At 39.7% G+C, this 23,952-nt stretch overlaps 1 protein-coding gene across 6 annotated transcripts in view; it reads left to right on the forward strand.

The window, feature by feature from the left end:
• The window catches only part of LOC146754857 (receptor-type tyrosine-protein phosphatase T-like), a 433,855-nt gene that overhangs the window by 312,144 nt on the left and 97,759 nt on the right, over positions 1-23,952 (forward strand). For all 6 annotated transcript variants that reach the window (XM_085526619.1, XM_085526620.1, XM_085526621.1 and 3 more), the window contains 4 exons: positions 3,944-4,215; positions 8,353-8,434; positions 11,352-11,467; positions 13,629-13,803. In XM_085526619.1, coding sequence (XP_085382745.1) covers positions 3,944-4,215; positions 8,353-8,434; positions 11,352-11,467; positions 13,629-13,803 — 645 coding nt within the window. The remainder of the gene's footprint in view (positions 1-3,943; positions 4,216-8,352; positions 8,435-11,351; positions 11,468-13,628; positions 13,804-23,952) is intronic.

Below are 23,952 nucleotides of genomic sequence, written 5' to 3' on the forward strand. Positions count from 1 at the left end.
AGCTTATCAAGGCATCATTATGCACCAAGCAGGGGAAAAATTGAAATTTATGGCCAGCTAGAGAGCTCTTCATGGTTTAATTCCCCAATTTTCGGTGGTATGTTTAATAACTATAAGAGAGTGCCTTTTTATGTTCACTGTCATTTGAATGGATTTTTAAAAATGAATTTATTTACCATCTTTCTTTTCTCCATGCTTTTGACTGATCTGAACGCAGCACATTTGGTTTTAGTTATTCAGGAAGGTGGCAAAGCCAGCAAGATATTAACTGATGTAACCTGTTGGTTCAAGAGCACTAAATTTAATTGACCTCATATTCAGCTCCTTTAATGAGCATTTACTTCTGTGTCCAATAGAAACAGAACAACCCAACAACTTTCACACAGCAGAGATCATTTCTTCTCTTCAAACTTTCCCATTTCAGTGTCTATTTGATGACATTTGAACTTTCCAGATGGAGGTAAACAAAAACAGCACTCAGTGTTTTTTTCTGCTCTCATTACTGTTCAAAGTCAGTCCAAATCAGAGTTTCTTCAAGGAATCTTTTGTTTTATACACATTCATGCCTGGAGAAATTTAAATAGGTTTTCAGTCATTCATTGATCAATAATTTCTGTTTGTGACACGTTAATGCATTCCCTAGTTCTTTATATGAGTGAGAAATGTGACAAATGGCTTGTTGGTGCCAGACCCGCTTGTACCTCTTTTATTTGCACATACAGGCCTATAAATTCAAAAGAAGTCCCATCAGCTTCAATTCTGCGCTCATGTTAAAGAAGTCTGTCAGGCTCTGAATCGCAATGTGTCAGTTTTTATTACAGCTAATAAGGCAAAACACGCTTGTCCTTAAAAGGCTGTTCTGAACTCTGTTTGTTTGTTTACTTATTGCTGATCTCAGAGCTACTGGTAAGCAATGCGTCCTGCCCAGAAAAGCTTTAGTGGCATGGACAGGTAGTCAGTGCATCCCAGCTGCTGGTCCAGGAGCACACAGAGCAACCTTTGGAAGGTCCTTGAGGGTAGGGGATGGGTTATGCATTCAGGTTCACAGTGCAAGAAGGGAAATGAGAATCACATACAGCTAGGTTTGTTTGGAGGGTAATTTGTGGTAGAGGGTATAAATTATTCACAGCAGTGAGATTTTGTGAGATAGCAACGTTCTTGTACCCACTGTCAGTCATGGCATGGGTGAAGTTTAATAATATCCCCTCCTAAGGGCAGGCTTGGGGTGTTGAGCACCAACTTGACCTGGCAGGAAAAGACCTTCCTGAGGCAGCTGCTATTTGAGGTCTCTGTGGAAGTAAGAGCAGGTAGAGACACCAGATGGCACAGTTAAAGATGGGAGCAGCACCAGTAGTGGAATTTTTTTTTATCTTTTTCACAATCATGTAAAACAGTCTCTCCCCTCAGGACTTTACTGGAGACAGTTATGATCTTAGAGCCTTTTCTCTTGTATTTCTAGGCATGCTATGGGGTGTGGGTTTTTGTTTCTAAGGCATCCAGAAATGAGAACCAAGGCTGTGAATAACATGCAAATGGCAATGATTTTTTTTTTTTTTTTTTTTTTTTTTTTTTGGTAAGGCTATTCTTCCCATAACGAAGGCTGATTATTTTATTACGTGTTTTTTTGCTTGATGGATATTTCACTCACTCACGTTGTGTCAGTCTCTATGTACAGGCTCTATACTCCAGAGTTATTGTACAAAAGGCCATTGTCGTTCTGCAAATAGGGTATGATTCATTTTTGGTGGGTGTCAAAAACTAAAATTGTAATTATTGCTTTGAACTTTTACTAAAAGCTGATGTTTTTCTCCCAGAGGAATGCTCCTTATTTTCATACGTGAATCTGTAAAAGTGAAATCCTCCTTAAGTCTTTCTATCATTGAGACGCCTGCCTGATGTAGTACAGTTCAGGACCCTGTTGTGCTGGGCACTGTATAGCTTCAGAGTAGATCTTTAGGGCAGGGATCCATCTACTATCCAAATAGATAAGGATTTCCAAATAGGGAAAGGATGAGGAAGACACCCAGAAGTGAAATGATGTGTGCTAAGATCTGATCAAAGATGGAACAGAAATGAATGACCTCTTCTTTACTGAATGTTTGCTTTGGCTGTAGCATCACCCCTGTATCTTACCTGTTGGAAACTGTGCTTCCTGGTCATAAATTATCCCAGGTGATACAGTCTGAGCCCAAATCTCAGATTGCCACTATTTTAGTTTATTTGGGTGGATCAGAAGATTACTGCAGCACTCAGTGAGAAACTAACTGATGAAGGGGGTTTTGAGTTTGACTGAGAGCAGGAGTGAATCAACAGAGAATGTTTATCAGTCTCACCTTACAGACTTTGATTATTAGAGAAAAAATTGAAGGCTTGGATTCAGCTTTTCTGTTTCTTGAGCTCTTTACTGTGAATTTGGAATCTCTGGATTGGGGGCCATTGGGATTTTTAACCTATCCAAATGAAAGATCGGATCGCTAGAGAGCACCTTACTGTAGCTTTTTTGCTTGTACCGCCTCATCCCCAGCTGTGCCTGCACTGTGCTCGAGTTTTCCAAGGTCTCAGGAGCGTGTGTGATTTCTTGTGAAAGATGCACTTTCTTCTGCATCCGTGCTTTGCAGTCCTTTACAAAATGTATACACATATCACATAAACAGAAACAAACCAACAAACCACCAAAAGCAGTTTTGTGTGAGGAAGTGGCTGGTATCTGGTGGCTTAAAAGAAAATAAAATAGAATATGTATGGCTGTCCACTGGACAAAACTGATCAGAATGTTTATCTGGCTCATCTGAGTGTCTGTCAAACTGCTGTGGCACGGAATTGGGGAAGTCAATAGGTTAGAAGTGAGGCAAGGCTTTTCAAACACTGTGCTGTGAACTGCAAGAGGCCAGTAGAGAAATACATTTGTAGCATGACTTGGCAGCTGCAGCAGGACTCTGAATGTCAAGAAGGCTGCATTTGATTAAAAATTATTATGCCTAGCTGCTGACACATAGATTTTTTTTTCCCCCGGATCTTGGTATTTTCTTCAGCTTTTTCTGTGAGTGTCTGCACACACATAAAGCAGATCCCTTAAACAGAATTGAATCAAATAACTCTCATAATGTTTTTTCTTATTGCTAACATTTGTCACCTTGATGCATCTGTAAAGAGATGAGTTGAGACACAATGTGCTGTAAAATAACTGCTTGATGAATCAAAACATGAGTTCAACATCCAGTGCCATGCTTAATATGATGCAAGCTTCAGGGTTAACAAACTCATAAATTGCCTTAGTATAGATTTCTCTCCTAAAATTCAGCCGGTCCTTCCCTCCTAGAAGTGTAATTGTCCTTGTTGCTGTATTGCTAGTTGAGATGTTGCTCTTGTGCTAACAAGCCTAATTCATCTAGGCTCTGTACACTGGGTTTTCTTAACACCTTGCTGCTTTCCAAAGCTTGTACCACCAAGATACAGTGTTCCCGGGTACAGATTGGCACTAAGGTGGTAGAGACCATGCAGGCAAATGCCAGCTGAGAATGTGATCTTTTATAGCATTCTTTTGTGTTGAATGTGCCTTTGGGAAAGTAGGTATTTGGGGCTGTACGCTGTAGGAGAGCCCTGTGGCTTCTTGGAAGGTAAATATGACTTTGTTTAGGGTGACTCTTTTATTGCAGTGTTATAAAACAATAAAAGCAAAGTTGTATTTATAATTTCTAAGTTATCTAATTAAGGCGGTTATAGCTGGCCATGAATCTATTTGTATTTATACCCTGTAATTTAGATCTCCTTTCTTTTCTGTTACCTAACAACTAGCATAAAATAGCTAGTTTGAGTTCTTAGGAGGAACTGTTTTGTTTGCTGGCTTCTAAAGGAATCATTGACTTTTCTAGGGAATCTGCTTTAACTGAAAGAGCTCAGCAGATGTTTAGTATTCATTCTTTTTTCCCTTGTCTGTGTACAGGCTCCTTCATGATGGTGAACAGCTCTGGACGGGCATCCGGGCAGAAAGCTCACTTACTTTTGCCCACGTTGAAGGAAAATGACACACATTGCATCGATTTCCATTATTACTTGTCCAGCAGAGATCGTTCGAGTCCTGGCTCTCTGAATGTCTACGTGAAAGTGAACGGAGGACCACAGGGCAATCCCATATGGAATGTCTCAGGGGTTGTAACAGAAGGATGGATGAAGGCAGAGCTTGCCATCAGTACTTTCTGGCCGCATTTTTATCAGGTATGAGTTCACAGTATTTCTCTGTCTGTTTCCATTGAGTGTCTGGCTGGGTGTGAGCTATGAGCTGTTGTTAGCAATAAGTCTTCTGAAAATTAAATACAGCTTTTTTTCCCCGCATTTTTTTTTTTTTTTGCATCAGATAGAGTTTTCATATGACAGTTTTATAGCAAGAGATGATAGAGACATCTTGACTTAATTCTTCTCACCCTTTTTCTTTACATATGTTCTCAGGTCACAGAGGAAAAGCTGGGCAGGTGAAGTAAATTATTGGAAAGTTAGAACCCACTTATGTATCATGAAATATGCATGTAAACGGACTTGGATTGGCACTTCCCATGCACACAATGAACTCATATACTCCTTGTTAAGCAGTGAAGACATGAGAACTCTTATCTTCTGATTTTTATCGTTTTACATTCAAGGGAAAAAAAACAGTGCCTGGGAGGTAATTGCACCCTACACCTTGCAGGAAAAGGAGAAATACATATTGTAGTGTCAGAAAAAAGAGCATGAGTGAGATGGGAATTACAGTAAAAGAAACTATGAAAAGGCATTGAATGCTCTACGGATAGAAAACAGTAGGAAGAAAAGCTTTTTTTTTTTTTTTTAAAATAACTGGGTAGTAGGTCTGTAAAATCTGAGCTAAAGTAGAACACTTTAATGTTCTGCCTCCAAAAAGGAGCCAAGGATTTCAGCAGAATAGATAAGAGCACACTGTACAGGGTGAAGGGGAATATGGGATAAAGAGATACAAATGCACTGGAAGTGGTGTTTTAAGGGCTGTGCACAACTTGTCACTCGCTCTGAAATCATATTAAAGTGATCGATACTACTTTCATATTAACATCAACCAGAATCTGCTTCGTAGTAGGTGCTGTACAGAGAGAACAGAAATGATCTTTCACCCAGGTAATCAGTGCTTGAAAAACCTGGAAAAGACAGTCTGATCTCAAACTACGAGATCCAACTGTTAGATATACCAATACCAGACTTCCTGAACCTCATTACATCTTTTGCAAGTTTTTTTAGAGGTCAGGTTTGCTTTTCCCGAGGAAGAAAATCCTTTAAATCAAAGAAGAATTTTGCACCGCTGTGCAAAAACGAAGAGCCTAAAGGCAGCAGTGACTGCCTGGGAGTGGTTCCTGCCCAGAAAATGCAAATGTTCTCTCTCTTTTTCTCTCCCTCTCCTGAGCCTCACCTTTATGATGGATAAAGTTCTAATTTCCCTCTGCTAAAGTATGGCTCTTAAAATGTTGTCAGGGATCTGATAGTCTGCTCTGTCCTTGGTCCCTAATTTTGTCCATTGGTTTCTGCAATCTAGTGACTCTCTATGTTTAAGGAAAAAAAGAAAAAAAGAAAGAAAACTTTAAGCTCTCAAAAGTGGGGGGGAAATGCAATCATGGAATTTTATCAAAATTACTGTTGGTTACATCGTAACACTTGTGGCTGAAGGAGTCCAGAGGTGGCATGGTGATAAAAGCTTCTGTGTACCGATGCCTGGGGAACGTCTCATTGACACTCACAATCCAGATTATGCTGTGAGAGTGTTATTTGTCAACTTTAAATCAAAACTGCACGCCCGGAGGACAGTTTGTGCAGAAGAGGCCTGAATGGATATTCTGTATTTCAAAAGTACAAGGTAACACAGGGGGGAAAAAAGTATTTCTCCTAAATAATGAAATCTACGTCAAGAAAAATGTTTATTTTCTTAATACCCAACAATTACACCATCAGTAATTGCTGTGTGCATTGAGAAATCTGAAGCCAACTGCCCAGGATGCAAGGTATTGACAAGTGCCCAGAGCTTTGGAGGTGTGAGTAGCAGCAAACCAGTGCTAGGCCTATTGCCAGAGGGTCGTGGTTTGGGTCTGGCAATTCTGCACAAGGGTTGTATGAGTCACCTACATCCAGAAGCACTCTGCTGAGGTATTAATGTGATGGTGGTAGAGGTTTATCAGCTCTGCCCATGAGTTAGTTGTGCCTGGATTCCCAGTCTGCGAGCGTTTGTAGTGTAGTGAGAAAAATCTGTAATAGCTCTAGGAGAAAGGTAAGACGTGTGCTCTTGAATTACTGCATGCCACGAGGATTAACTTAGTCCCAGAATGCACTGAGCACAGCACTACAGTCTGCCAGGAAGGGGTGTTTTGATGTACTGATCCTGTGTACTGTATTGATCCATGCCTGAAGAAGTCTGTCGTACCACGACAGATGAGCCACGCTACATCACTAACACAGACATTGCTGGTAGATAGCAGCAGTGAAATGTGGGTTTGTTTATGGGTAAGGAAACATGAAATGAATCTTGGTATTTGCAGTTCTCAGGAGCATTTAAGAATGTTGAAGAGCCAAACTTTGCATTTGCGAATTATATTAATTTCTGAGAACTTCCAAAAATGTTAAGTATTAAACACTTGTTCTTCAGCCCAGGTGCTTCTGCTCTGCCCACTCTGACAGGGCTGAAGTGGTGCAAAACTGTATAAAAGGGTGAGAACAGTGTGGAAATCTGAACTGAGAAATAAAGAGATCTGAGAGTAGAGTTAAAAAGGTAATAAAATAGCTGTCCAAACAAAGCAGTGTGAATTGAGACCCTCTGCTCTTGTCAGTGATTTTGGCAGCAATGTGAAGATTAAATCCATGGTCTTTTTAGAAGCTGACACAGCTGCTACCGACTCAAGGTTTAGGTTATTTTGTGCTCTATTAAAGACACTGAACTGTGTCACTAATTAACAGAGGTCAGTCCGCTATGTGTTTGTTTTTACCTCAAAGAAGCGGGGAATTATTCTTTCCAAGTTCTTGGCTTTCAGGAAATTGAGGTAGTAATTCAGCAAAGCTTGTAACTTCTCAGCTATAAGATAAGCAAAGTAAAGTTTGGTGGCTATGAAGGCGCAGTTTAATCCTAGTCTGAAGGGAGTCACAGTAATTGCTGTGTGACCTTAGCAGTAAGTGCCGTGTTTATCATGAATGAATTTTCATTTATCAAATAAATTGTCATTTCCATACTGAGGACATGCATTCTATTCCTTGTTTATACAGTCCTTAGAAAGTATTCTTGAACACAGGAAACATTTATTGATGGTTTGATCATCTTCCAGATATTTGCTACCTCCTCTTATCCTTCGGACAACCTATTTTTTGCCCACCTTCATCTGCTGCAGAACTCTGTTTATATTGCTAGCACCTGAGCTTTTCTTACTTTGTTTTTTCCCCTTTATTTCTTTATTCTACCTGTTTTTATCATGGCATTTTTCTAAAGGGCTTATTTCAGGAGTGCTCCCACTTGGAATGCTTTGAACTGAGGGAGTAGATCTTAAGATATCATGGGAATATAAGTAGAAACTAAATTATGGAAGCCCAAATGCAAAGCAAAATGATTAATGGCAACCTGATTATGAAGTACATGCTGCTCCACTTTTGTAGCTTGAGCTGTGGTGGTCGGCATTCAGAAAGCTGAATCTTTTGTTGAGTTACATCTTCCAATGGAGGAGATGAAGAAAAGGCTCAATAGTGACAGGCTAGGAATGCCAAATTTTATTTAAAGTGGGAATAGCAGTGTTGAAGACTGGCTTTTAGTAGTTAACAAACTTAATGGTGTTCCGGTAATGATTTTGATAGTCACGAATTATCCTGCAAAAACAGTGGCTGCTGCAGTAGTAGTAACTGTGCCAGCTGAACACATTAATTAGCTTTGTCCTTGTAAACTTTACAGCATTTAATACTGTTTTTTTCCTGAATTTTATTTTGCTTATTTGGCAATAGTTAATTAGTTTGAATTTTACCAGTCTCCCAGAGTCCCCTTGCCCTGCCCCAAACTCTTTGCACACAGTATTTGTATTGTACTTATAGAACACTTCAAATCAGATGTAATTGCACACGTGTGTAATTGGTTTCTTTGCTCTTCCAAATGGAAGCAGTACATAGTTCTCACTAATCCTAATTAATATTGCTCTTTTTGTTATCTGTGTCAAATTGATTTTCTGTCTTTGACATGTGTCTTCACGCTGTATTGCATAGGTACCCCTTTGTTATTAATGATAAAATGCTTTGAATGTATCAGACATTGGAATAGGAGTGGAATGTGGTGACTGGCCAAATGACTAGTGCAGTTCTTTCTAAGAAAACCTTTTCTTTGTATTTCAGGTGATATTTGAATCTGTCTCTTTGAAAGGACATCCAGGGTACATAGCTGTGGATGAAGTCAGAGTTCTTGCCCATCCATGCAGTGAGTGTTCTTTGTTCTTCTAACCGTCTCAATGCGTTAAATACCAGGCTTTGCAGTCTATAATACTGGGCTTGGCAGTCTTAAGTTGTGACTTATCCAATAGTGCCAACTGTAAAATCTCTTCTGTTTTGGTATCCCCCAAAACAACTAAAGACAGCCAGCCTTGTGCAATTAAATAACTTGACAATTTGTGCAAAAGGCAAAGGTGCTCTGATTCGGTCACTTGTGCCAGGATGTTTGTGGAAGTTTCTCATTGTAGAAGAGTCACAAGAACATAAAACTCTGTTTTGTTGTTTCGGAATTGTTCTGCTGTAGGAAAAGATCTAAATGTTTCTGATAATGTCCTGCGTGGTTAACTTAAGGAAATAAGACAAATTGGTTCGATATATAAAGTAGTAAAATAAGAAAAGACATATCCTAAAGGTATCTCTCAAAAGAAAGGTTTTTGATTCTGCATGAGTTATTTAATAAATAAATCTCATTTAGACTTACACAGCAACGAAAACTAATGCAGGTTCATTACACTGTTCAGAAATATTTGTTCTGTTTCTCCTACCTTAGCTGTACTATGCCCAGCTTACATTTTTCCAGCATAGAGAGACATTAAGCCTCTACATTTGTGTGCGCACTTCTTTGGTTTCTCTGTGCATCTACTGAGAGGCTCAAGGACTTTTGAATCCCTACACTGTGTATGGAGCATACAGATTTTTAACAGCTTTCATGTTCATTGATGAGTTTAGACATATCTCTTTAAAATATAGTATTTTTAAAAAGTAATCCATAATAAATTAATGTCTTTTAGTGCTTGAATTATTAATTGTTATGTAGCAGATTAAATTGAATTTATGGGTGATACTTTGGCTTATTATATTTAGGTTTGTTTATAACTTTGATGCTGTAGTATTTCCAGGTGGCCTGATGTCCTTTGGGAAGGTAGCCCACCACCCCCATCAGGTTGGAGCTTTAACAGCCCCTTTCACTGGTTCTTAGTTTCAGTAAATGAGCAGCAGCTCTTCCAAACAAAATTCTGTGGGTGAGGTTCACCCATTTTATTTCAAAGAATAGCAACCATTCGCAATGTGAGGTACATGGCTCTGCTCAAGTTTAACAGGACATTTCTGATAACTGCAGTATGGTTAATTGCAGTTTAACTGAATTATATTTGTATTTACCATGTGCTTGTTCCTCGGGCCTTTGGGTTTATTTACTTCATTAAGAAATACTTACAATCTGTGTTGACCAGATGTTGCTGATAACTGGCAGCCTCCAAACAAATCCCCCAAATGATGTGTATGCATTCCAAAGCATGTTTGGTGGTGACTGATCCCTTTACTGGGAAAGAGGCCACAGAACCAACTGTGAGGCAAAGACAAGAAGGTTATGGGATTAAAAAATATATAGCAACCCCAAATCCTGCTTGGTGAATTATTAAAACTGATGTTTAAAACTCCATCTCCAAGTACATGCAGGTTCCTCTGGAAAATTAAATGCAATCTTGGTGACCCAAAGCTGGAATTACTCAGACTATATCCAGTGCATTTGAAATCAGTTGGCAACTTGCAGTGTGTGCAGGTCCCTACAAGCTATGAGTTCTCTGCAGTCTTTGCAAATACTTCTGTCTGATTCCCAGTGTTGTCTTTGCTGTTCAGTAGTGACACTGTACAGACTTACTTTGCCCCTCGGGTTCATTTTACAATTGTTAAAACTCAAAGCACAGGAATGAGGAAGCTTCTGATTGAGCCTGAATGGCACTTGAAATTATTGGTGTTATGTTTTAGTTTTGAGGCTGGTGTGGCTATATGTGCCTGATTTGGAGCTCACTCATACCTGAACATAGGCAGAAGTCACTCCTAAATAGCCTGCAAGCAGCACATAGTACTTGCTTTGCTGCCTGTCACCCAGAGGTGGTTTACCAGTTGGCTTTGACACGCTGCTCTGACCCCTAGAAAGCACGATAGTACAGAATCCCTGCACTTTGCTTGAGTTGTCAGCAAACTGGGCATATGGAGAATGTGGCACAGGAATTAGATAAAAACCTCTGACGTAGCATGCGGGCAAGGGTTTTCTGTTCATGTGCCTGTAGTAGACAACCATCTATTTGCCAGGCTTCCTGCACACACATGCCTACATCTTCTGAACCTATTTAATTCCAATAGAAAAATGTAGGTTAGTTTGTGCTCTGAAAATATGTAATTCCTTGGCTACTTATATCCAAAAGGTAAAGATGAAGTTGAAAAATGCTGACCCTTACTGTATTAGAAGGCTGTTGTGTGTCCTACTCTGAGAGTATTTGGTTGGTGCACAAACTTCCTTCTGAAGCCCAGCAAGCACAAAGCTAATCAGATGATCTTTTTCTGCTGTCACAAAATATGTTGGTGATATCAGCATTTGGATGTTGGTGGTTTAGTGTTGAACGAATACTGAATTTATTGTCATCAAAAAGCAGATATTGGCGTTATTAACCAGTGCAGCAATCCAACACTTATCAGTAATATCAATGTTTCATTTAATATCAGTGATTTTATATCAGCGGCATTGTTACTCCACAGTTACAGGATGTATTTGATAGTCAATACAATTGAAAGGAGAAAATTCTTTATACAAATTTGTTTTGGCCAGCCACACTTGACAACCTCAATTTCATTTCATTTTGCCCTTGGTAGAGCCACAGTTTCCTAAAGAGAAAAAATGTTCTCAGTTACTCTTAATAGAAGGGAGTAACAAATTGTTTTGGTGACCATGAAAGATCTGTAAGATCCCCTTGCTCTGCACCAAGTAGCTCAGTACTGAGGGACAGCTTTATTTTGCTAAATCTCTTTGTCAGGAGTAGGATGACTTGCTTTGTTCTGATATCTGTGTTGGTGTAACACAATCGCTGCCTTGCTCTACCCTTCCTATTCTTTGCATTTCTTGTTAGGAAAAGCACCTCATTTCTTACGGCTTCAGAATGTGGAGGTTAATGTGGGACAGAATGCGACATTCCAGTGCATTGCTGGGGGGAAGTGGTCCCAGCATGACAAACTCTGGCTTCAGGTAAAGTGATGCAATTTTTTCAAGTAAAATAAATAGACAGAGGACAGCAGAGTGGTGGGGCAAATGTTTATCATCAAAATCCTTTGAGAACTGCCTTGAGTTGTTTCCAGATCAGAATTCAAGATGATAAAATGCAGAACTGTGCTTCAGAAGATGGAAAAAGTGGCCAGCAAAATGTTAGTTCTAAACATACATCTTCAGACCTGTAAGCACTCCTTCATAAAAAAGAAAAGGCAGAACAGGTGCAATAATCCCTCCCTTCTGCTTAATTTTTGGTCTTCTTTCCTTTTGCCCTCCAAAAATATTGTTGACAAAGGCTGAGGGAAGTATGTTGAGATGAAAACATTCCTTAAGGTATGTTATAAAAGGACAAAGCCAGTTTGTACTCATTTTGTTTCTTCCTCCCAGTTTCCGTTGGCTTTTGCTCTGCATTGGCTCTATATTGATAGCAGAATGTTCCTCTGGTTGCTCACTAAATGACCAAAGAGTTCCTTCTCTTTGTGTCTATTTTCATTCTACTGGTTGGACTTCAAAAACTGTGTTGTGCTATTCACGTAGTGACAAACTTAAGTGATTTTCAGTTCTGGAGTTAGAAATGGAGCTTTTAGCAAACTGGAAGGGTGGAGTGCTGTTTGCCAGTGAAGGACAAAGTTATTACTTGTGCCCTTTGGAGTACTTGGCTCTGTGGAGTTCCAGCATTGCCATATTCTATACTAGAGTTCTTCTGGAGACTTTGAAGATAGTTGAGTTGAAAATTGTTTGAAATTGGTAATCACAGCCTGAACCTCTGATTAATCAGCTGAGGCAAATGTTAGGTCAGCTGTGGGAGCACAGGTGAGACTAATTTAGCTGTGGTCCCAGAAGGGGTGGAGCTTGACTCCACCTCCTCTAGACCTCATTTAAGGGCTGACCACCACTGAGGTGGTGAGATACTGATCTCTTGGAGATTGCTCCCTGGTGGAGGTTGCTTCAGCATTTCCCAGCGAAGGCATCCATATTAGTGAGTTTTTCCTCATAAATAACCTTCTGAATATCTGTTACCATCTTTGTATCATTCCACCTTGCACTAGTCTAAATACTCAGGCAAGAATCAGTTTACTAATGGTGTAAACAAAAATTAATACCGGGAAAAAGATTGTGTTGGTGAGAAATGTGGTTGGCGTTCTGTAAAAATAACAGTCATTCTAACTGTACATTATTAAAGCTGTTATCTTAAAATATACCTTTTAGCCTGAAAATTATTGGCCTATGTTGTACTTTTAGCATTAACAGAAACATATTTTGGCTTATTCTATATCTTTTTTTGAATTATTTCTGTGAAATCTTTCCACGGAAAGATTATATGTGTGTGAAAAAACTTCTGATCTGAAGCACTGTGAACCTTTTTTCCAAAGAGAAGAAGGGATTTGGGAGGAAATCATCATTGGTAGGGGGATCCTGGTTTCCATTCTTTTAAACTGGAGGATTTAATGAAAACAGCCTTGGAAATACTTCCCAAAATTGATTACTGGAAACTGGCACAATGACTCTGTGTTTTCCATTGAGGTTTCTAATAAAATAGACCAACTGAGCAAGTTCAGGTGTTTATGCTGATTTCCAGTTAATTCATCATCTGTCACTTTTCCAGTTGGGAAAATGCTGCATGGCATTGGTGGAGAAAGATTTATTGAGGATTGCTGGACATATAAACATTGCTGTTCATCCAAGCAATGTATTTAAATTGTTCTGGAAACAAAGTTTTATGCCTGAAAATGACAGGTTTATAAAATCTGTTCACTTATAGTATTTTCACAGGAGTACAAAATGCATTCATTTGTAGTATTTTCATGTCCTGGATAAGCTTCTGGATATACCCAGTACAAATAGTCTTAGCTGTCACTCTCCAGGCTTTTCAGTATACATAACACATCAAACGCACAAAAATATGTCAGAATTTAAGTAGATACAAAAAACTTAAATATATAAGAACATTTAAGCCCACTACTTCATAAAACCCAGAAAGCCTGTAAATTTTTCAGGGACGTTACCAGCTGTCTTTTCCTGAATGAATTGTACTCGTACAAAATCTAACCTAGTGAAGGTCTGAGCAGTTTTAAGAGTAACGAAGAGTGAATAATTTGTGTGCCTTTGTGATGTGAGTTGTTTTCATCTGTCTCCACAGCAGTGGAATGGGAGGGACACAGCATTAATGGTTACTCGAGTCGTCAACCACAGGCGTTTCTCTGCTACCGTCAGCGTTGCTGACACTTCGCAGCACAGCATCAGCAAATACCGGTGTGTCATTCGCTCAGATGGAGGATCTGGAGTTTCAAATTATGCAGAACTAATAGTGAAAGGTAAGTTGTATTAATACAGCAACTTGGTGTTAGTTGAGCGTTTCCTCCTGTGTCAACTGTGTGTAAAATTTGACGTCCTATTGGGCCTTTCTTTCTTTCAATCCTATTAGATTCAAGTAGGAAAAATGGGTAAAAGTGACATGAATTTCAATCATTTTCTTAAAACAAGTATTTGAATCAAAGCTTTATCTGAATACAGCCTTCTTCATGAGCTCTTGAAGTAATGTATGGTAGCTGTGGATAATTTTAATGCAGTCAGCAGAATAGTTTATCTGTCAGTCAGCTTCATCTGGCTTGCTTTACATTTCATCAGACACAAATAATCCTATGGTAGTGTTGCATGTCAGAAGAGTCTGTTCAAGACTGTTGGGTGCAGGTGATCTGGAATGATTCTGTTGATGTCCTGAAGCACACAGTACAGATATCAGTAGCTCTTAATGGAAGCTGGAGGTTTCAGCTCTCTTATTAACTGTGATTCAGGAGGTGATGCTGTGCCTGACACGTGCAAGGTGGTATTTGCTTAAGAACATCCATGATGCACGGAATGAAATGCTATTTACTGCGCTGCTTTATTAATGTTACCCAAGCTGCACCACAAGGATGCTCACTGTGTCTTAGGAGAACAAACCAGAAGGTGACAGTCTCCCCTTAGACTGCTTTAGTGTCTATTGAAGGCAATACTGATGTGGGTGGAAGGAATCTTCTCAGAGAATATAGTTTTATTGATCAAAACTTTTGTACGTTATGGAGATAGAGGACTGTTGGAGACATGAGATCACTTTGTTCTACTGTAGTACTTTTTTAGCAACTTTTTCTGTCACTTAGCACTAGCACCTTCACAATGTTTTAAATATCCAATGTTGTAGATATTCAGGCTACACTGATCATGAAGAGAATGTTCAGATTAGGTGCGAAATGCTTTTAATTCCCACCAAATTATCTACTATCTCACTTGTTAGAGGAGTTAACTTATGATTAAAATGAAATCGAGTTGCCAAAAGCAGCATATTGGTACTGTAAAATTGTTAAGTAGAGGGAAGGCAGTCTTCCAGAGCAACCAATATTAGAGTATGCAGAGTTGGGCATGTGCCTGACACTTTCATGTTTAACAGTATGAGGAGGAGAAAAATAGAAGAGTGAGTTGTAAATGTGAATGGCTGGACATCCAACATGATGGACATTGGTAGACTCACTGCTGAATTACCCAGGCAGACACCTAGGCAGAGAAACTTGAGGAGAGGAATATTGTTATGGGAAGGCACACTCCTCTGCTCTGTGCTGCTGTATTAGTAAGCAGGCAAAGTTAAGTGGTTCATTTGAGGTTAGCTTGATGCAGCACTGTGAAACACTGGGATTGCATGGATGAGTACTTCTAGTCTGGCTAATTTTAGCGTGGGTAATAGCAAATTCGCAACACATATATACAGACTGAAATGAAAGCAAATTGGAATTGTTTAATTCTGAAGAGATGCTTATTGAATTGCAGTAATGTACTTGGGTATACATTAAATTAGTCTGTAATTGAAGTTCTGCTCAATTGATAGTCCTGTCCCTAAACCTACTAAATCCAAGCTAATTCTTTGCCTCACATGCTTTTTCCCAGTTAGCTGAACATAAAATCATGTAGGATTTTTTCAACAAAGGTCAAGGTTGAAAAAACTATCTATATATCTTTCTCATCTGAAGATCTGTTTGCTTCCCTTAGCCGTAAGATATTTTATTACAGCAATGAGAAAGTGATTTACAGTTCTTGATGCTGCATAATTTAGTAGACACAGATTGAGGAATCTTTATTTGAAATACATTTACTACCTCAACACTTGAAATTGGAACCGTAGATACTTCTTTCAGCAAATAAACCAGTGATATTAAACACAAACCAGCCCCTTTGATTGTCATACGTGACTATGTGGACATTATATTTCCAATACTGAGAATGCTAGAGAACTGCCACTGCAGAGCTGTTCACTGTCTGTGCAAATACCTTCTGTAAGTGGCAGTAAATCTATTCTTCTCTTTGCACTTCAGAATCGTAATCACAAAGCCTGCAAAACCCATCATTTCCATCTGCACACCTTACCATCCTTTGGTGCTCCTCTGGAAAATAGCTCTCCTCTATTTCTTAACTTTCACAGTCTCTCATACAGTAATTTTGTGTAGGGCAGGCTTCGAGTATCCTAGAGCTTCTACATCTTGCTGTACTGATCGCATGCAGATGGAATGCTTCTAGTCCGTAATTTTCTTTTAAGTAAAAGCTGCATGGCAGTTATCCATATTCTGAAATAAATGCATATTTTGCTTGTGTAAAGATTGTTTAAAATACTACAAAACTGTCCAGGATCTGAACACGTGAGATCTGTATTAATGATACAATTCGAGTGTCCTTCCAGAAAGCCTCTTACTTCATGTGGGAGTGTGAATAACATTTTAAACTGTGCGTGTGTTTGTATTGGCAAGTTGTTTGCGATTTATTTTTCTGATCCATTTCAGGTAGTTTGAGTGCCCAAATTAATGAGTGGTAGAAATTTGTAACTTCTTTTTTCTTGAACCTGTTTGTTTTTGCAGTCTTGGCTCACCAGCAGGTCCCTTGAGATCATTTTATTGCTACCTGATGATTTTTATGAGATCTGTTCTATGCTGCCACAACAGGAGTTGCAGTATGCGACAAAACCCCTTTACAGACCTCTCAGGATATGTTCTTTTTCCCTTCAGTTTTGCCTTTGTTGATTTTTATAGTGTTTGATTACTCAACACAGATGTAAGACAGTCTGTTCCTTAGCTGAGTGGCTTTCTGTCATCCATGTGATGTTTGGGACAGCTCATCTGTTTATCAGTCACTTTTTTCTTGAGGTTTTCAGACATGAAGCTGATACTTGCAATGATGCCAGAGGGAGAGGTGGGTTGTTGTTTTTTTCCCCAGTGTTGCTTACTGTTTTTTCTCTAATTCTTTTCTGGTCTGATGCCTGTCAAGACAACAAATAACAATAAATAATTATGCATTAAGACAAAATACCTATGTATGTGGTTAAGTTGCTTCAGTATTAAATATATAGAGATATACCTTGCAAATTCACTATTAAAAATTATGAAGTAGACAACCTCTACCTGCATTTTGACCAGTCTCAGTATGTACCATTGGAGTTGTATCCAGAGTAGTTTCAATTAATTATTAAGCTTCAGGAAGAACTATTAGGAAAAAGAACTTTCCAAAGCCTAAAAAAAATAAGAAATAAAGATATGTCTCGCACATCTGATCCAGGCTGGATCTGGCCATAGAGATGTTGCATCAGGCCCTCCATAGGTCTGCTTGGGTGAAACAAGTGGGAGTGTAGATATGAAAGTATATTATATGGCATTATGCATGTACTGCAGATTAGAGCTTGCATCTGGACTGAAAATACAATTGACTTCAATGTACTTCCTTAGGATGACATTGTTATGGGGGCCTGTAGTGACAGGATGAGCAGAAATTGCCCTCTTCCAGTTTAAAGCTGATTTAGATGTGATATCAGGGAGAAATTCCTTACTGCGAGGCTGGTGAGACACTGGCACAGGTTGCCCATTGAGGCTGTGGATGCCCCTTCCCTGCCGTCATTCAGGGCCAGGCTGGATGGGGCTGAGCAACCTGGGCTTAGAGGGAGGTGTCCCTGCCTACAGCAGGGGGTTGGAAGGAGGTGATCTTAAAGGTCCCTTCCAACCCATTCTTTGATTCTGTGACCATAAACTCCATAGTCTTTCACTTCATATTCATCCACAGTACATGTATAATTTTGTACCTTAGGATACTGGTATGAAAAGTACTCATTAAATGTATCATAATACCCTTGCCATCACAAGATAATATAGGAACTATTGCCATAACAGTACTCAGATCCCTGGGCTGGGGGTACTGATAAGAATAGTAGCAATGTTGCAGTCATCTTCTTTTGCCTGAGAGTAGCTGGAAGATCCTAACCTGGCCCCTCACTTGGAGCCATTTAGGTGAGAAACTCATCTATGGTCGGAAATAAATGCTTTTTAGATTTCACTGTTAAAATATTTTTTTATAGTGTGCAGAAATTCAGATAGGAATTTTCGTGCCTCACGGCTATTAATCGGGCTCATCCAGGTTGTGAAAGTTGCTGAGTAGATTTGAATTCATCTGCCTGAGTAATATGCATTAATCAAGGTCCTGCACGTTATCACTTTATGAACAGGGAAGCATCTCTCGTTGGCACTGTCAGCGGTATCAGGAAAGCTGTGATGGGGAGGGCTTTCCTCAGGCTTCATGCTCTCACACTCTCATGTTCTCTCTTTGCCTTTTTACACAACTGGATTGTCTGCAGAGTTAATGTGTGCAGCACCAGGAGAAGTTAAGTGTAGATTTGATCGGGTGTGTGTTAATGTTGCTCTTTTGGATTACCACAGAGTGTATGTGTGGATGTGAACCATTTGTGAAGGTTATGAAATTAGTGAACATGAGAAACTGACTTTGTGGTTGCGGGGTGCCTGAAGAAGCTGCTGCCATTCCTTTATTCCTCTGTAGTCACAGTGATGTAGGGAATGCAATGCTCCAAACCCTGGTGTTCAAATCTGGCTAATAATTACTCGAACTCTTCACTCTGTTTTAATCATCTAGTTTGGTGTTGTCCAATAGCTATTGCTTTAACTCAGATCTAATCATTGGATGTCTGTGTGCTGAGAAAAGGGGAGATGAGATTTTGAACACTCATTCCCTCTCACTGAGAGCTTTGCTTCCTCTCCTTTCACTCTGCCTTAATAGCTTTTGGAGGAGGGGAGAGCGCTGAGGACAAAGCCGTTGTTTCATAGAAATAGGCAGTTAGAAAGAATGATACGTGTTATTTCAAAAGAAAATATTTCCTTCTCCTTCTGTTTAACCTCCAAAATAGAACTGGAAATGAAGCCTTTCTTGGGAGCTGATTGATAGACATACATGATATTATAGACTGGATCCATTTTTCAGAGCTGCACTGTGCAATGTGGACTTGCAGTCGTGTTGCCATGTTTGTATTCCTTGTTTTCAGTGTTTACGTTAGCCAAGGATGTGTGAATTAGAATGGGTGTTTCCGGGAAGAATACAAAGCTACAGCTGTGATACAAGGACATTTCCTAAGCTAATTGTTGACAGTTCAGGTCTCCAATTTCTTTTCTTTCTGCCATAGCTCTTCAATTTCTAAGCTAAGCAAGCAGAGATTGCTGTATGAACTTTATCTTCATTGTAGGCACTTGGGAAATGAATACAACTTTCCTGTCACAGCACTGACTTGAGTTTCAGGAACTATCAGTATTGTGCATATAGGAAAGAAATTGGAGATTGGGATGGGGGGAAGGCTGGGCGTTGGAGGGGGGGGGGGTGGAGGTTGGTGGTGTTTGATTTGTTTGTTTTCCTCCTAGAGATGCATTAAGGAGTTATGTTTTAATCCTGACTGAACATGGTAGACAAGTAGGCATGGGATTGAGTTCCTTAGGATTGTTCTTAATATGCATGTTTCTAAGCGTGATGCTCATGATGTATAAAGTTCTTAACTGAATACAAGATAAAAATGCAATAACAAGTAGAAAAAAAAAGAATACAAAACAATCTTTTTGAAGTGAAGGAGCTTGAGTAAATCCTTGTGCTTTCTGAGTGTGGTTACCTGCAGCCTCCCTGATGTATCTCAGGAACCGGTTGTGATGGTGCAGGGAGCAGACGGCTCATGTGAGCTGTGGTTCTGCTGGCTGAAAGCCATGGGGCAAGCAGTCCTCACCAGTCTTAGGCAGAGAGAGCTGTTACAGCTTTGTAGGAGCAAGGAGGCTTCTCCCAGGGTTATCATCTTCTCTCTCTCTAGAAGAGGACTCTAGAAATAGCTAGGAATGATTAACTTAGTAAAAGGCTTGTTTGTTTTTAGTTTTGTTTCTTTAAATCTTTCCTCTCAACTTGACCTGAGTAACTGCAAGATTTGTTGTGGGAAGAAGCCTTCTTGCTGCTTTTAAGTAAGATAATGTTATGAATGTATTGAATGTATGAAATAATTGTGCCCTGTCCTATACCCTCTTACCTGCCTCTACCAAACAGAGGAGAGGAAATCTCCAAAGAGCAAAAGTAATGAAAGGAAAAGCATTGCTGTGTGATAGACTTTGTCATCTCACTAGACTGCCCTGGCATTCCTTGACTTTTCCATCAGCTATTCATGTAGACCTGCATATTTCTATATAACCTTATTCTTCTACCTGCTGTTCTGAGAAGTGTCTCCCCACATCAGACAAATACAAAGGATAAAGTGGGAATCGAAGTAAATAAATGAGCTGTTTAATCATAACAATTTCAATCTTAGTATGTTAAAATTGCCAAAACAATTTACATAAGGTTTTGGTCTTCAGATAAAAGATGTGGTCCAAAAGTTGGTGGAAATAATATGTTGTTTTTTGGTTAGTGTTCCAGTAAACATCTACCTATTAGCTTCCTATTGTAGAGAAAGCTCCCAACAAACAGTTCAGCTGGTGGAAGGAGGGAAGCTTGCAAGAACAAATGAATGTGTTTCAGTCTGCCTAGGATTACACTCATGCTTGAAAAGTACAGACAAGGTAATTTCGTATATTTCATGCTGCCTTACATCGTGGAGGAAGATAGCAGTAATGCAATTTTCAAGTATCTATTGCTGCTGGGGCGTACAGCGTATTAACTTATGTTGAGGGACTTTCACTGCTGGAGGCTTCTGTTGTTCTGTAGTATTCATATGACAGTCTGTAGTCTTGCTAATTCCAATTCTCATTTGTTTATTTTTAAAGGGATGGGAGGGGTAGCAGTTACTTGGCCAGTGTTGTTTATTGTCCCCATTAGCTTTCTTGCTTGGTGGCTAAAATATAGTCAAAATACAAAATTGTCCCTTTGTTAATTGTTCTGCAATCTATGCTGCTGTTTCTAGTAGGGTTTGATCCTGCTGGGTTATGCCTGTAGTTGATATTTGGCAGTCAGAACACACAGCCCTCTCCGTGCCCATTTAAAATCATCAGAAAAGTTGAAGGCAGCTGCAAAGAAATTAATTCAGGAGTGCTGCTATCGGAAGGAAAAAAAGCATCAAATGCTAAGGAGATATCTTAAAAGCCTTTGCTAGCTGGAAACGTTCTTGCAGTTAGGATAGCTTGGCAACTCAGACGATCAGATGTACACCATGCAAAATGTATCTGGAACTTTCCATTGTTCTTTGTTTCTTTCCAAGGTACGGTGTTTTCTAACAGCTGATTGCTTGTGATGCTCATATGATATTACAATTCAAAATGACGCCCCCCCACCCACCTTATGACTCAACTATGAAATTTAGCAGAAGGTTTGAGTCACATGTGTCGTTAACTGTCTCTCTTCCACTCATCTTTCTTCTGCCTCTTTAATTGTAGGGAAGTTATTAATGAACTTTCAAACCTCTTGGCAAATGGAACCTAGAACTATTCTTAATTTGCCCATGCTGTGGTTACAATCCTGTTAAGTGCTTTTAATTCAAGAGAAGGCACTTGAAGTACCATCTGTCATTGTACTGGATATTGGTGAGGAGTCTGGTATGATTAGGAGACCTTTGACACTTGTTAGATATAATTGGTGGATATGAGCTGTTATCTCCGCAGGAAGGATATCCTTTCTACATCAAAATATCTTTTCTGTTGCAGGAGGGGGGAAAAAAAGCCCAAAATCGTAGTGCTATACTTAATATGAAATGTGGGCAAAGATTCATTAGATTTCTCAGTGTGCAATGGTCATTATTAATAAGAGAACCTGTCAGAGTAAACTGGCAAAACAGCACGGATTCCATTTATATGTGAGAAATGGTTGAATTTCAAATGAAGGGAGTAAACTCATTCTATTGGGATGCAGGTGCCTCAGATCATGATGACTGGAGATTGTAGGAAGTTTGTGGTGCTAGACACACAGAGTGTAAGGAAGCATAGTTACTGAGCTCTTTCAGGAATGCAGTAGTTACTGCAGCTAATAGGCTTGCTGCAAAAGTATTACATTTGCTACTGGACAACTGAATGAAGTCAGGTGTGCTGAATGGAGGCCCTTCAGCCAGCTTCTGTTAGATATTGAGGGAAACAGGGCTTTTAAAGTTCACACAGTATTTGCCTCTGAATGATGGAGCTGAACTGCTTTGCATTCAAAGCCGGCAGAACTGAACTCCAGGGAGAAGCTGGGTGTTGGTTACGTTAACATTCGCCCTATCCAAATGAAAAGATTAAAGAGCATTTTTCAGCGTTAGGGAAGGAATGCTCACTCTGCAGTCAGCTCCCACTCAGCTTCGAGATTATTGGAGGTAGGAAAATATCCGAAGTTGCAGTTTTGCATTTAGATTTTGCAGTCCCACTTCTTCCCCCCTGCTCCACTGAGGAATTTATCTGAGCCAATGATTTCCCAGCATCCATGGTAGCTGTCAGGTGAGGAAATGCAGATCCCAGATGATCACCAACAAACCCCAAAACCTGTTGTGATGCTTTTCAGCTTTGATCTGATGTGTTAATCTTCTGCCATGATAAATATCACCACTTGTTGCCCTCCTTTACTGGTGCTGGGATGCTTTGCTCACTTCACATCCTTCCTGTTACTTCTGCCCTGCTGTGACTTTGAGAGATGCCTTCAGATGTAGGGGCAGAAACCTGCTGAGCAGCAGTTAAGTAGTGTGATTGCAGCAAGCCCTGCCTCTATTGTAATCCTTAGCCTATGGATTTGAGGGCAGAAAAAAAAACCAAACATCAACATAATATGAAGTTTCTTGGCTTTGTACAGACTAGACCTATCTCTCTACAGGTGAGATTTCCCTCCCGAGCATCTCTCACTTCTCTTTCTCGGCAGGAAACTTTCTATCAGTGCACGTTTGTATGTGAGGAGGATGCAAATAGCTGCACGACTTAGGCTCTCTCTCTTTGGATCCTATAAATCAGTCTTTGCGTGTGCTTTACTGTCCTATTTATGAGCCTGCAGCTAATACTGAATCACATGGCAGACTACAACTTACAAACTGCTTGTTCCCTCAGCAGGATACAGACACAAATTAAAATTGAAAAGGGTTGAATTGCTTATTTCTTTAATTCTCTCTTTTGTTTCTGCTGTTTCTAAGTTTCTGACTGGCCCCTGTGAGCAGTGCTGAGAAGATCTTATTCCCTCTTACTTGGCATTATGGTATTATTCAGTCCTTTGTTCCAAACTCAGTATTTCTCAGTATTTTCCATGGTTTTGAGGCTGGAATTCTCAATATAAGCACTTTTGTGTTTCCTCTTGCATTTTCTTTTGCCATCACTCTACTACTTAGTCTTCCACATACCTTTGTCTACTTGTTGAGCCTTGCCAAATCGCTTACTTCTGCTTCCTTGTGTGTGTTATGGATGAACTTCTCTCAAGTCTCAGCAAGGAACCTTAAGCATTGGTAGAGGCAAGCACTTGGGCAATGGAATTACTGCTTACCCCTGGGTAAGGGCTTCCACAGTGATGCTCCCAAGAACTACAGGAAGACACAAAAAGCATCAGCTGAGAACAGCATAAGAGCATGAAAAAGTAATTCTGAAGTTTAAAACTGTACAGTTGGTGATGTGTTCTGGGAGACAATTATTTCAAGTGGTTTGTGTACACTAAATCAGCAGCCTTCCGTATTTACTGCATTTACGGCTGTATGCTGTACGATCTGTTTATAAGTAAAAAAGTAAGGTGTCTATCCTTAGTGAATCCACTGCACATCTCTGTGTCAGTTCTTATGCTTTTATATGCACCTGCTGCTTCTCTTTCCTGTTAGCTGCTCTCAAGAGGAGCAACTCAAATGACAGGCCATAATGTTATCCACTCATTGACTTGTCTGTCCACATCAAAATGTTTTGCTGCAGACAAGGTGATAATTTCCCTTACATCAGTCAAACTTCTGTCAGTAAGATCAGACAAATGTCCCTCTGGTTGCTGCAAGGTATATTTATCCTGTTTCCAGTCTGAACAAAGAAAGGAGCAGTAGGTAATTCTGGTGGAACGGAATAGAGCAAATTACTGATAATTGACAAGTAAGACACTTGAGTTGCTAGGGTTACTCCAGAATAGGAGAGGTTTATGTATAATTACAACAGTTCAGTTCCTTGCGTGGGACTGCACTATTGATTCCCCTTGCTTTAGATATGTTTGTGAGAAAAGCAAAAGAGAAAAGC

This window comes from Coturnix japonica, chromosome 37, assembly GCF_054131305.1.
Source record: "Coturnix japonica strain WE chromosome 37, WE-NBRP24, whole genome shotgun sequence".
Taxonomy (NCBI): domain Eukaryota; kingdom Metazoa; phylum Chordata; class Aves; order Galliformes; family Phasianidae; genus Coturnix; species Coturnix japonica.